Source organism: Exserohilum turcica (assembly GCF_000359705.1).
Source record: "Exserohilum turcica Et28A unplaced genomic scaffold SETTUscaffold_2, whole genome shotgun sequence".
NCBI lineage: Eukaryota > Fungi > Ascomycota > Dothideomycetes > Pleosporales > Pleosporaceae > Exserohilum > Exserohilum turcicum.
Window position 1 is genome coordinate 2,806,051 of NW_007360025.1, and position 13,343 is coordinate 2,819,393.

At 55.7% G+C, this 13,343-nt stretch overlaps 5 protein-coding genes across 5 annotated transcripts; 1 reads left to right on the plus strand and 4 right to left on the minus strand.

Moving 5' to 3' along the window:
- Positions 1–67: 67 nt before the first annotated feature.
- SETTUDRAFT_163267 (uncharacterized protein) lies at positions 68–3,027 on the minus strand. Its single transcript, XM_008027546.1, has 6 exons — positions 2,976–3,027; positions 2,789–2,854; positions 2,678–2,734; positions 1,464–1,779; positions 875–1,417; positions 68–824 (listed from the first exon to the last, which is right to left on the minus strand). The coding sequence occupies exons 1-6, from the start codon at positions 2,979–2,981 to the stop codon at positions 385–387; spliced, it is 1,428 nt and encodes a 475-aa protein (XP_008025737.1). The 5' UTR covers positions 2,982–3,027; the 3' UTR covers positions 68–384.
- A 650-nt stretch (positions 3,028–3,677) lies between these two features.
- On the minus strand, positions 3,678–4,823 carry SETTUDRAFT_163271 (uncharacterized protein). The gene is made up of 2 exons (XM_008027547.1): positions 4,077–4,823; positions 3,678–4,014 (listed from the first exon to the last, which is right to left on the minus strand). Exons 1-2 carry the CDS (start codon positions 4,369–4,371, stop codon positions 3,902–3,904), a joined length of 408 nt encoding a protein of 135 aa, XP_008025738.1. The 5' UTR covers positions 4,372–4,823; the 3' UTR covers positions 3,678–3,901.
- A 603-nt stretch (positions 4,824–5,426) lies between these two features.
- On the minus strand, positions 5,427–6,585 carry SETTUDRAFT_116160 (uncharacterized protein). The gene has a single exon (XM_008027548.1). The coding sequence runs from the start codon at positions 6,286–6,288 to the stop codon at positions 5,605–5,607; it is 684 nt and encodes a 227-aa protein (XP_008025739.1). The 5' UTR covers positions 6,289–6,585; the 3' UTR covers positions 5,427–5,604.
- Positions 6,586–7,004: 419 nt separating this feature from the next.
- On the plus strand, positions 7,005–8,716 carry SETTUDRAFT_163272 (uncharacterized protein). The gene has a single exon (XM_008027549.1). The coding sequence runs from the start codon at positions 7,212–7,214 to the stop codon at positions 8,427–8,429; it is 1,218 nt and encodes a 405-aa protein (XP_008025740.1). The 5' UTR covers positions 7,005–7,211; the 3' UTR covers positions 8,430–8,716.
- Positions 8,717–10,227: 1,511 nt separating this feature from the next.
- SETTUDRAFT_88946 (uncharacterized protein) lies at positions 10,228–11,747 on the minus strand (the record flags this gene model as incomplete). The annotated part of the gene is made up of 3 exons (XM_008027550.1): positions 10,228–10,926; positions 10,986–11,097; positions 11,149–11,747. The coding sequence occupies 3 exons, from the start codon at positions 11,745–11,747 to the stop codon at positions 10,228–10,230; spliced, it is 1,410 nt and encodes a 469-aa protein (XP_008025741.1).
- Positions 11,748–13,343: the final 1,596 nt, after the last annotated feature.

The following is a 13,343-nucleotide window of genomic DNA, read 5'->3' on the forward strand; positions in this document are numbered from 1 at the left end:
CCCTACCTATCAGACAGCCTTTGCAACTTCACATTGATCTTCACTCATGACAATGAAACTCTTTATTGCTGTTCTACTTCGCATTGTCATACTCTTAGATTCATAACTACATCATACTCAGGAATCATAACTACAAAGGCAATTGGGGAATATAACTAGCTGTCGAAGCTTTTGAGAGCATAGCATAAACGATAACTGATATATTCGCATCGTGCAAGGAATCGGTATTACCTAGAGCCGAGCTTTATAAAAAAAAACAATGTCTCAGCCACCAAACCCAGATTAGAGGATAGCAATCACTCTACCTCGACACATTTATCCACTTCTTTTCAATTTTGGTCTGATTGACTCCAGGCTACTCAAACCATAGGTAGGAGTTCAGTACTAGTACCTTCCACCTGGTGGAGGTGCTCCATACTGCTGTTGGCCTGGGTATCCGCCAGGGCCACCCTGAGGTGGTCGTTGACCGTACTGGCCTGGTGGTGGAGCACCGCCATATTGACCTGGCGGAGGAGCTCCATACTGTCCTTGTCCTGGAGGAGGAGGAGCGCCGTATTGGCCTGGAGGCGGGGCGCCGTATTGACCTTGTCCTGGCGGGGGAGCGCCGTACTGACCTGGAGGAGGAGCGCCATATTGACCCGGAGGCGGGGCACCGTACTGGCCTGGAGGCGCGCCGTATCCACCAGGTGGTGCGTTGGTCTTTTCATCCTTGGCATCGTAGCTTCGGTCAATGGCACCAAGAAGTAGCTTGATGATCCAGAGATCGGGTGTAAGGTCCACTGGGGGATTGGCACGCATCATCTCTTCTTGCTCATTCTCAAAGTCTAGGCAGAGTTAGATATGTCTCGGTCAGTGTGATCAATGGCCAACTTACTCGAGGTGCAATCAACTTCTGGTCCGATAAGGGGGTGCTCATCGAGTTTGCCGAGGAACTTCCTCGCTGCTTCATCGTTTCCAACCTGGGCAAACTCAAACGCGACGGCACCTCGACCGTACTGTGTGCTCTTGAGGGAATCAAAGGCATATTGAATAGTGTCAAAGATGGCGTTCTGGGGCTCTCCAGCTGGCTGACCATCGGTGATGGCAATGACCAGTACAGGCTTGTGCAGCTGACCGCTCCTTGCCTTCTGGAGAACAATGCCGTCAATGACCTTTTGCCTCATAGCAGTGCCCATGGGTGTGAGGCCCTTGAATTGTACGCCGCGCATAAGCTGCTCAATCTGGGCTTCGGAAGCAACACCATCCTGGAGAGGTCGGCCTTGTTGGTCACGTGCGTTGGTAAGGTCGGTGTTCATGAAGCGAATCGAGATGCCATCTGCATCAAAGAGTGTGGCAGCAAAAGAAACTCGCTCCAGAATAAGGCGCAAGTCCTTGATGCGGCTTCCCTCCTCTTCAAACTGCATGGAACCACTGTCGTCTTCGGCAGGTTAGTCTCGCTCGAAAAGCTGAATCAGGTGACTTACCAATATAGAGAACAATATCGTACAAGGCAAGCTTTACAATGTCGTTTGCAATCTCCTTTGCGACACGCCATCGCTGGATGACCTGGTTGACCTTGGGACCTGCTTCTTGCGCAATCTGGTTAATCCTTGGGTCGTTTGGCGGATAGAAGCTCTGGAGATTCTTTTCCTGGATACAAGCGTGTAGAAGCTGTTTGTAGCCTTCTATCTCAGCAGGGCTACTCTGAGTTTGCTGTGGTGGAGGCGGTCCGCCCGGGTATCCGCCCTGAGGTGGAGGCGCGCCATATTGGCCCTGAGGGGGCTGTCCTGGTGGGCCACCCTAAGTCACACGTTAGCAGTTGATTCTGTGGTTTCCTATTACTGAGTTTTCGATAAACGTATGGAAATGTCAAGGGGCAAGTGCGAAAGATTAGACAATGCAAAACAAGATAAGCGAATAAAAGTCCAGGATCGAGCCCATCAAGGACACACTGGCGGGAGACTGAATCGGTACGAACATTTTGTTGATATGTCGGCGAGAGAGGCTGGCTGTATGGCTGAGGCGGTTGTCCATAAGCGGGCTGCTGTGGCTGTCCCCACTGACCCTGCTGTTCGTATGGCTGTTGTCCGTATGGTTGTTGTCCATATGGCTGGGGAGGTGGTGGCTGATTCCATTGATTTGGGGGTGGCTGGCCGGCTTGGGGAGTCTGAGGGTATGGCGACGGAGGAGGCTGAGAATATGGTGATTGAGGAGTCGGGGGGTATGGCGACTGAGAATATGCAGACGGGGGCTGTTGACCTGGGGGCGGCGGGGGAGGTCTATTGTAGCCCGACTGCCCCTGAGGATAGGGTGACGATGAGCCGTAGGAACTGGGAGCGGGGGGCTGGTTGAAGGGAGACTGTGGAGATGCGTAGGAGCCAGGGCGTGGGGGCATAGGAGGGGGGCCAGGCTGCTGTGGTGCATAGGGGTTTGGTGACTGTCCCGGCGGGGGCTGATAAGCGTTGTAGCCGGCAGACATTTTGGTGGATAGAGGCATGTGTGGCTAAGGTCCAAAAGCAAAGTGTGGCGTGTAAGGTCCCAGGCGGAGGTTCAGAGGGGGCGGGGGTTATTGAGCGTGAAAAGTAAAGTGGGGACTCGTCATGGGCTTGCGAGTGCCTCGTGTCGGGTGGCGGGTAGAGCAGGGTAATGACGATGCAAGCAGACGCGGGAACTAGAAGAAAAAGAACTTTTGGCTTACCCCGGGAGCACCGGCACCTTGGGCACCTGGATAGGCTTGGTACTGCTGCTGGCCAGGCTGTGTTGGCGTTAGTAAAGGGTGTCGAGGCTGCGCTCGTGCTGCAACACTCACATAGCCAGGCTGGCCACCTGGAGGGATGCCCGCGGCGGCATTGGCCGCAGCCATTTTCGAGGCCAACTTTCCTTCAGGTCAGCATACACAGTTGACGAATGCGGGCGTGCTGGAGCTGGTCTTGCGCGCACGTCGATGACGCAGGCGGGGCATGGAGGGGCAGCCCAGGCGCTGGGAGAATACATACACCCATGTTGCAGTGGTTGTTTGGGATGTGTCGCGGCGATGAGGGGATGGGGAGAAGGGGAGCAAGGCTGATTCAGAGGGTGGATGTGTGTGAGCTGCGAGGGAATTGGAGTGGATGAAATAGCGGTTGGGCGGGTGCCTTGCGGGTTGTTTGCGTGTGGAAGGAAGGAGCTGGAGCAGGCGTAGGGTAAGCGCGATGCCCTGGGCGGCTCAGCCCCAGCCGACGCACCGCCTGACGGGGCTTTTGCTGCGTGATTGGCGGGCGGCGTTGGGCATCGAGAGTATGTGATGAATTGTGGGCACACACAGAGGCTGAGTTTTGTCACGTCACCGGCGGTGCAGGCGCCACGTCTGCAGACGAGCGCTTATGAACAGGCGGGGCAAACAGCAGAGCACCGAGCCTCTGCAAGCTCTTCTTCAGGCTGCGACTGCTCGTGGGGCTGGAGGCTGTATACTGTCACTGACGAGGGCCTCAACTCCACAGCCTTGCACAGCCACCCTGATGGCCCGAGCTGTCCCGCCATCACTACCACTACCACTACCACTACCACTACACTCTGCACATGCACATGTCACTCGCGCCGGGGCGGGAGAGTGACGCCAGAAGCTGACATGAGAACGGCAGTGCTCCTATTCACATGGTGTGACCAACACAGCGTCCCTTCACTTCACCACTTCACCACTTCACCCATGGACACATGCTCGTTCATAATGCATACATTCATATAGCTAACGCACAGCTAACGCGATACAAACAACACCTCGACGCTACAGGTAAGCAGAGTTGGATATCACTGGCACAGACATCATCCTCGCTGGGTATACGCAATGCCCTCCCACAAGCCCGTCCTCTAGTCGACCAAACGGCCGCATACCGTCAGTCCAACGCTTCTGCTTCATCCCCGCCCAGCCACAGATCTGGCTTCTCTACGAAGTTCCCGAGCAACCAACAAAGTTGTTGCCACTAGCACCAGTGTGTGTAATCTCTCCAGCCAACTGGCCCTGAGTGTTGAAGATGACACGGTCGGCACCAGGAGATCCTGCAGCACCAATTTCTCAGCAAAGACGTCTTAAGCAACAGTTCATACATGGCTTGACTTACCGCCACTGTAGACACCCGAAGTCTTGAGCGGAAACTCCTGGTACGGGCCGGAGACGGGGAAGTCGAATCCCTCGTAGTTGTTGTACCTGTGAGGGTACGTCGAGCTGCCAGCCTGGTCGTCGTTGCTGTAGTAGTTGAATCCGGCGTTGAGAGCAGCTTGGATTTGGTTCGACGAGTAGCAGGTGTTACCGCATTGCACGTAGCAGCTCTGCCTCACCTCCAGGGTGGCATCGGAAGTAGGGAGGGCAAGGGCAATGGGCGCGACCAAGAGCAGGATGCTAGTGAGGAACTTCATGGTGAATGGACAGACGGAGCAATGGATCGACAACGAGCGAGTGTGTCTTTAGTCTTGGAAGGGCGAAAACGAGGGGAATCCACAGAGGCTGCTGAACCAGTGACGACCAGAAAAGCCCGGCAAGAAGAGGGGCCTTTATACTCGTCCGACGAATACCACAGACAGCCCGCCCACGCCGTCTTAGTCTGTGGTTAGCCAAAACGCCATGCAATCTTTGGTCTCTGGCACCCTTTCACACCTACTCGAAGATCATTACCATTACCCTCCAAGTTGACCTCGTTCGGCCGGATCAAGACGCCAGCCACCATGCCAGAAGCAAGTCATTGCTCCGCGAACATGCAGGCGTCTGAAAGCCTCCGTCTCCGGTGCTAAAACACTAGACTAGCCTATCACAGACTTTCCCTTTCCAGCGTGCGCGCTCTTGCAGTCCTTCCTAATCAAACGTTTCGAACCCTCGCACACATGTTCTCGTAAACGTGCATTGCTCGCATTACTGAGACCCCTCGTTTACTTATCCGCCCTTCATCTAACACGCAGAGCCGCTATCGGCCAGCCAAGCACCGCTTCCCCCCGGCGCATCAAAAAAGCCCCATTCCAACGCACGATTGGCCGGGCCGCGGGAATGCGCCGGTCCCATCACTACAACATGGACATGGTATGTTGCACACGACGCCCTGTTATCTCCGCTCGTGTCTTTCTCTGATTTCCTTTTTTCGGCGTGAGCACAAAGTACATGGCGGCGGTGCGGCGGGCTGCGATAGGCTGGGGGCAAGTAGTTAGTCAGGGATGGGGGGGGGGCTCAAGGCTCGGAAACTAGGACCCAGTGTGGAAGGTGGGCTAGGGTTTATTTGCGGGCGCATAAGTGTAAAGGGCCAACACACTGCACACTCCGGGCCCCCGGAGGTAACTAAACATGACATATGTATAGATACACAGACTAGGTAGGTGTACTCTGTCAGACCTAGCCCACTCAGTACGAGCGAGGGTGCGGAAAGAAGGGTATGCGTGAGACATTTTTTTTTGCAAAGTCGGCCATGTGGGGGTGTTTCGTGGGGGTAATATTCAAGTGTCATGAGGGTTTGTCTATCTATCTGTGATACTTGGGATGGAGTGTGTGTTGGGGGGTGCACACAACAGGAGATTTGAGCCTGTCTTGTATAGGCCCCGGCGGCAATCCGCAATGCTGCGTGGACTGGACCAGGGATTAAAAATCTTCCACGGCTTGCATGGCGACTATGCAGTCCTCGCCCAAGCATCTATCAGCAATGCTACGCCAGCAACAGTGCCACAGATGCCCATGCCGGCATTACTAAGCAGGCCTTGCTCCATGGAAAAGTGTATTGTCATGGGGGCTAAAGCCACATTGGAAGTCAGGTCTTTCCACCACACCCAGTTTTCTTGCTTGGCCGCCTTGATGCTCTCCTCCATGCTCATCTTGTCCTCTTTCTCGCCGTCGCCACCAACAAGCGCAGTGGGCGCTGGCTCGCGGTAGTATCGCAAGATGGCAAGACGAAGGATTTCCATGCCCACATAGGCGGCCCAGAAGCGCGAGCTCCAGAGCCACCACTGGGTTTCCCGCGCCTTCCCAGCCGCTCCCGTCCAGCGGTCTGTTGTCAGTGCTCCCTTGGAGCTCAGATATGCGCCGTTCTCTAGAACCTGGAAGGCCACGCTCGACACAACGCTGGCCCACGTCAGGCCGCGCAGTATCGTCTCTTGCCGTCCAGCATTCACGGGAAGCGGGTCGTGACAGGTCGCCCTCGCCCAGGCATACAGGCCCAGCAGACCCCACATGCGTGCGAAGATGCGATAGTCAGAGATGACTTGCTCTATGGCCGTTGCACTGGCGACAATCTGCGCCATGGCCTTTGTGCTCGGGGGCAAGACGCCGTCTGCCTTTTCAGCGATACCAGCGGCCATGTGGGCGAGGCGGCGCTCGAGGATGCGCGACAGCAGTGCGTGGACAAGGGTGAGGGTGTAGCATGTTGTCGTGAGCAGGATGTCGATGCCGTCGGGCGTGGAGACGAGCTTTGCGAGGCGGACAAGCGTGCGGTCTGTGCTGCCGGCGGCTCTGGCGATGGACTTCAGGAGCGAGTATCGCAGCCTTTGTGTCAAGCTGGGATGCGGCGGCGGCGCTGGCGCTGGTGTGGCTCCGGCCTGTGGCGGTGGCAGTGGCGCGGCCTCGGCGGGCGGATCCGCGGGAATCGTCGTCGTCGCAGTGGCAGTGTGGGAGAGGTCCATGGCCCTTATCTGATGTCGGTCCTGACACGCTAGTACTCTCGTGCAGACGGTCGACAGACACAGATGCTAAGGTTTGGCCCCTTCATGTCGGGACGAATAAGCTGCCCAGCACGATGCTCGACACGCACGCATGGCCGAGGTGAAAAGGCGTGGAGCGTCATGCGCCGGCACGTGCTTGACCGACTTTCGTCCTGACTCTCGCACAGAGTTTACCGTCGGCGCTTCTCTCGCGCAACCCGGCTAGCAACCTGGGAGATAAGGCCTCTCGTATATCTCGCGCCCGCCGCCTGAGACGACAATGACATCAACATCCATACCGCCGGCTTGCGACGCGCGGGCCCCAGGGCGTCGACATCCCGGTCCCATCGACGTGTTGCCATGTCTCTCCACACCTGCCCACCACTCACCACCACGCGCCCTCTCCAGCACCACCACCACCAGCACGCCCGTTGGCCCATTGCGGGGAAAGCACGGATGCAGCGTCGATCGGGGGTCCGTAGCCGGCGTGTCTGAGAGATAGTAGCAGTAGTCTCAGTTGCTGTGTGACCCCAAGCCTTCCCGCCCTCGCCCATCCTCTCTCCCCTCAACACCACCGCCCAACAATGTCGACGCCAGAATTTCCCACGCGCCGCCCAACCTACCCCCTCGCCCATGCCTTCCGCCGCAAGCCCAGGCGCATCCCGCTGGTGCTCCGCTTCTCCAAGGGCGCCGTGCACGACATCATCCTCCTGCCCGTCGTCCTGCACTCGCTATGGACCGTCCTCATCGTCTACATTGACACGCGCTATGTCGACTCGATCAGCATCCCCGCCACCATCATCCCCTCGCTCTCCATCGTCGTCGGCCTGATGCTCGTCTTCCGCAACAGCACCGGCTACGACCGCTTCTGGACGGGCCGCAACTGCCTCACCACCATCAACACCTCTGTGCGCAACCTCGCCCGCATATGCCTCGTCAACTCGCGCGACAAGGACGGCGACGCCACCGACGAGCAGAAGCGAGACACGGAACGCATCGTCCGCGTGCTCATTGCCATTCTCTACTCGATCAAGCACAACCTCCGTGCCGAGTTCAACATTCCCCCCGCCAGTCTGGCCTCGCTCCCCCCGCAACCCAGCGTCTACCCCCAGCGCTCGCGGCCCGTGTCCCGCCGCCCCAGCTACATTGACCGCACAGCGAGCTTTGGCACGCTGTCGTTCCCCTCGAGCAACGCAGCCAGCACCTCGACGACGCCGCTGCTCAGCCAGTCCGGTGCCACGCTCGAAAACGGCGACGGCACCCTGCCCACGCAAAAGGCCGAATACGTGTCTCTGCTTCCCGAGGGCCTCATGGGCTACGAAGACCAGGGCCTCGGCCTGCCCCTCCAGCTCACCATCCTCATCGAAGGCTACATCCGCCGCGGCACCGACCGCGGCTGGTTCCATCCCCCGCTCTCGTCGCAAATGACATGCCAGGTCAACTCGCTCGTCGACGCCTACGGCCGCATGGAAACCATCCACTCGACCCCCATCCCCGTCGCACACCTCATCCACCAAAAACAAGTCCTCGCCCTCTACGGCTGCGTCCTCCCCTTTGCCATTGTCGACGACTATCGCTGGTGGAGCGTCCTCGTCGTCGCCATTGTCACCTTTACTCTATACGGCATCGAGGGTATCGGAGTCCAGCTCGAGGACCCCTTTGGCTACGACAAGAACGATATCAAAATGGATGGCATCATCGAGGACACACGACAGGAAATCATGGTGTTGCTGGAGGAGTGGAAGGCAAGTCACGAGGGGAAAGCCATGGGCGGCATGTTTGAATGTGGGCTACAGTATTAGCCAGTTCCCATATCGAGCCGTTGTGCATGTTGAGTGGGTGGGGGTGAGTGGGGCAACGAGGTGGGTTTTGGAATATCGAAGGAGTCGTGGTGCGGGGCAGACGGGGTGGACGGGTGGAGGAGGGGGCGGGCGGAGTGGGAGAGGGGGAGGAGGTAAATGCGGGGGTAAGAAGCGAGGGGGGAAACGTTGACGATGATGATGATGATGATGGATATAGAAACAGTTGACCTGATCTGATCTGATGTTGATGATATGAATCAAGGATAAACAATTGAACAAATCAATCAATCAATAACCAAACAAACAAACAAACATGTGTTTATCTATGAGATCCAAAAAAAAAGGACTGTGATACTGAGGATATTATCCTTTTTTTTCCCTTCATCTCCTTTAATTTCGTCATCACTTATATCAAGCATCCCTCATACCCTCCCTCCCTATCTTATGTATTAAACTTGATTGACTCAACCCTTTTGTAATTCCATTTCATCTGGCTGAATCCAGTAACATTGCACTTTTTGAATTTGTTGGTTTTTTTTATAAATTTCCTGGCGCGAAGTTTTTAGATAATTCCACTTGCAGTCTGTACATATATGTATGTATGTGTGTGTGTGTGTGTGTGTGTTTTACTGTACTCTATTGGACTGGACTGGACTGTACTCTGTTAGACAGGACTGGACTGGACTGGACTAGACTATGATGCTTTGCTATACTGTACTATACTATACTAAACCATGCTGTGCTGAAATAAACTCTACTACAGTAGATCTGAACTAAACTTGCAGAAACCCAGCATAGAATATAGAATATAACGAACGGGACATGACATAACAGAACAAAAGCAGTACAGCAACATGAGCGAGCAACCAGAAAGAAAGAAAGAAAAAAAAACTCCAAAAGATAACTAGTAAATGAACGCAGATGGACAGGCAGATGGACAGGCAAGCAAGCAAGCAAGCAAGCAAGCAAGTTGATACAATATATTAGAACTTGCTTTCTCTCTCTCTCTCTCTCTCTTTTTCAATACACACTCTCTGTCTCTCTGTCTCTGTATCAGTCTCCCTGTTTACGTGTCTGTTTTATCTGAATGCGTAAATATGTGTGTGTGTGTGTATGAATATATATGTTGTATGTTCTCTCTCCGTGTCTCTCATATATGTTCTTAGTAAAAAAAAAAGTGAGGGAAGTGAGAGCTAAGAATGATATGTCATGTCATGTCATGGCATGTCCTGCATGTACCCCATAAATACTGTTTCTCTCTCTCTCTCTCTCTCTCTCGCTTCATCTTTGTATGTCTCCCCTTTATATGGTTTCGTCATCGTCGTCTTCGCATGCTCGCTTGATGGCGCTCTCTCAACACTCCATATTGATGAAATTGCCTGCGCTTGACAAGTACCCATGAACCCATGCTTCAACAAGCCAGCAAGCAAGCAACAAAACGAAACGACAAACAAACAAACAAGACAGACAGAGAATCAATCAATCAATCAATCAATCAATCAATCAATCAATCACTCATAACAACATGTTCGCTTAACTATCAACAGAAGATGATTGATGAGAAAAAGGAAATGAAAACTGAACGCCTCCAACAAAAAAACGCCCTACAAACCATGCAAAACAACTGAGTACCAAAGGAGAAAATATGGTATTTGAGGGGAAAACGTCTCAACGAATTGGGAAAAGAACGTCAACAAAAAAAAGGGGGAGGGGGAGGGGGGACATCAGAGTTGGCTGTAATATTTTTCCCACTTTCCCCCCTTATTTTTTTCGTATTTTGTTTTTCTTTTGGCGCTCGCTAGTCAGAACGTACAGGTGGTAGACTGGGTGCACCACTATTGTTTCGGATACGTGCACTGCTGTCCGAGTCGCTACTGGGTAAATCGTCTTCGTGAGAACGGCTTCCAGCACTTCTGCCGGCACTGCCATCTAGAACAAAGGGACCGGCGTCGTTACGAGGCGTCATGGGCCCGTCGTGCATGCGATCGGGTGCTAGACCATCGCTGCCCATGGGGCATAGCGGAGACAGTCCTGCATACTCGTTGGCTCCAGAGACATTGATGCTAACGGGCTGTGTTACCGAAGACGATGGAGGTGTGAGGCGGCGATCCGGTGTTTCGAGCGCAGCGTCATGTGTGTTTCCATTGACTGGTTCTGCGCCATTGATATCAATGTTGGTCATGTGCTGCTGTAACTCGCTAAGATCGATGCCGCCGTCGGATTCGCTAGCGTTTAGAGGTGCGACAGAGGCACGAGGAGTGACGTGGCGATCGCCTTGTTCGGCGTCTGGATGGGTGGTTGTGTCACCATTTGCCACCTCCTCTTCCCCCTCCCAATCTTCGAATTCGCCCATGTCTTCAACGTCTTCTTCTAGATCTGTAACGGCTCTGCAGTTGGGGCAGAGGAAGTTGGGCCATGTTGGTCCATTGAGAATTGGGCGAATGCACTTGTAGTGCCACACGTGTGAGCAAGGCGCTACAAATAGCGATTGGCAAGGCTGTGCAAGCGATTAGTTACAGCCCGGGGAGGGGTCACTGGCATTAGACGAGTACATACGGCAATGGACATTAAGCAGATTGCACACTCGGACGTGTGTGTAGAGGCGCCGTCGCCATTGACATCCTTCTTGCTCTTGGCAAGGGCGCGCAAGCGTTGGTGGGTTTGTTTGCTGCAAGCAGTTAGCAAGCAGTGTCACAAGGTGGACATTGCTACAACTTACTTGAATGTGTTCAAGCCCTGCTGCCAGCCTCGGTTGCACTCGACACGAATCTTTACACACCGGAAGATCATCTCCTCGCCGCCGCGGAAATCAATACCGAGCTGGATGATGTCACCATCTTTTATGCGAAAGGGCTTGGACTCGACGTTGGGCTGGCTGAGACGGATGTGGTTGAGAAAGGTGCCCGAGGAGCTCTTGACATCCTTGATATACCAGCTGCCGTCCTTGCACCACAGCTCGCAGTGCTTCCTGCTGACGACCTTGGACTTGAAGCCAATGGCCGCGGCCGAGGGGGTGTTTGTGGCGACTTCGGGTGCATTGTCGCGTTCCGAGTAGCGGCCAACACGCAGCACGGCCGACTCGTCGGGCAGGGTGCGGGTGATTGTGGGAAATATCAGCGAGGGCCGGCCGGCTCGGGGGTCCTGGTGGGGGATGAAGCGAATCGAGGGCAGGTGCTTGACCGCACCGCCCGTGTCCGGGGCGGCGGCGTCTGCTGGCTGCGCAGTGCTGGGGCCCGGAGGAGCGGTGGTGGGCGTGGGCCCAGTGTTGTTGCGGACTTGCAGTTGGGGCTGGGCCGTTTCGGAGCGGGTTCTGGTCATGGTGTAGCGTGGAGAGGCGGGCGGGGAGTCGGTGACTGGAGACTGGGGCTGGGGCTGCGCGTCGGCGGTCCGTCTTCTGGAGAGAGGGTTCAGGCGAGGGAGGGCAGGCTGCTGTTGCTGGGTCGGAGAGGTCAGGGCGGGCGAGGCGGGGGGCGTATGGGTTGAGGCGCGTGGGCGGGTTCCGAGTCGCGAGTCCTCACGTGTGGCGTCGCCTTGGCTGGCTTGCGAGTGCAGGTGCAGGTTCCTGAAAAAGCTGATGCCTCGGTGGACGCCAGTCGGTCGCGGGGCCGGCGAGTCCGTTGAGAGGGCGGTTGGGACAGCGGTTGGGGGAGCTGGGGCCGCCGTCGTTGTGAACATCACCTTCCCTCTTGAGCGGCGCGGGTGAGGATGTACGGAGGTTGAGGGCGTGGTGCGAGAGGCGGGCTGGGCAGGCGGGCAGGCGGGCTGGGGGGGTGTGAGGCTAAACAGCTGAGGCAATGCGCGAGTTTCGACAGCGTTTGGGCGGCGACACAGGCAGGGCGGTATTACAGGACCATGCGGGCTGGGCGGGGCGGAGCGTGCTTGGGGGGTATATGGGAGTGGGAGGAGAGAGAGAGGGTGTGGGTGTGGGAGAGGGAGGATGTGCGTGTGCTGCAGTATGGTATGGGCGCGGGCGTGTGCTGGGGGGGGAGCGGGTGTCGGGGTGTGTGCAGGTCTAGGTTAGGTGTGTCTGGGGCAAAAGGCACAGGCTCGGGCTGGATTGGGTTATGCGGCCAAGACGACGAGAAAGAGGCAAATGCGCCGGCAATGGGCAAGGCAGAGGGGGCGGAGAGGCGGCCGTGTCTATTGCGGTCCCATGGTCTGGCGGGCGTTTGAGACGCCCTCCGCCCGCTGCCAGGCGGCTGTGAGACAGAGGCCGCCCGTCGTGGCGTTTGGCAGCCCGTCGCGGCGCTCGTGGGCCGCCCATTAATATCCATCCATGGCCAGCTATGGCTCCGTCAACACGCAGAACCGTGAGCATCAGCATCAGCATCCGCATCCGCATCAGCATCCGCATCGGCGTGCCCGTGTGTGGGGCCGCCTCGCTGGTCATGCCATGCCCTGCCATGCCCTGCCATCTGCTATACTTGTACGGAGGTGCCTCACAAAAGTTTTGTCCTGCCAAGAATAATTTAGCCGAAATCTGGCCGCTCTCCTACACAACGCCTATCTCTCCCCTCTATATACTCATTACCACCTTGTAGCTCAATTATCTTTGGAATATGTATAAGAATACGCTCAATCCAAGCTTGGATCTTAGCTTGTGGGAGATCTCTCCAGCAATTTAGCCAGATTCTAGTTGCCTCCGTTCTTGACTGTGGAGCTCCTTTCTTTGTAGTCTCTCTCTTCATGTAGAACCAGCATGGCTCAATACAGTTACAGTCTGGAGAGTTGCCAGGCCAAAGTAGTCTCTCGACGTTGGATAGACTATAGACAACGTTCTGATACTGGTGGGCGTGCCCAGGTGCCTTATCCTCCATAACTACGGTCTGAGGCCTATCTTGGAGGCACTCTTTGGCGAAAGGAATCAGCTTTGGGATCAGAACGCAGCTCTGATATCTCCACCAGTCTATACCG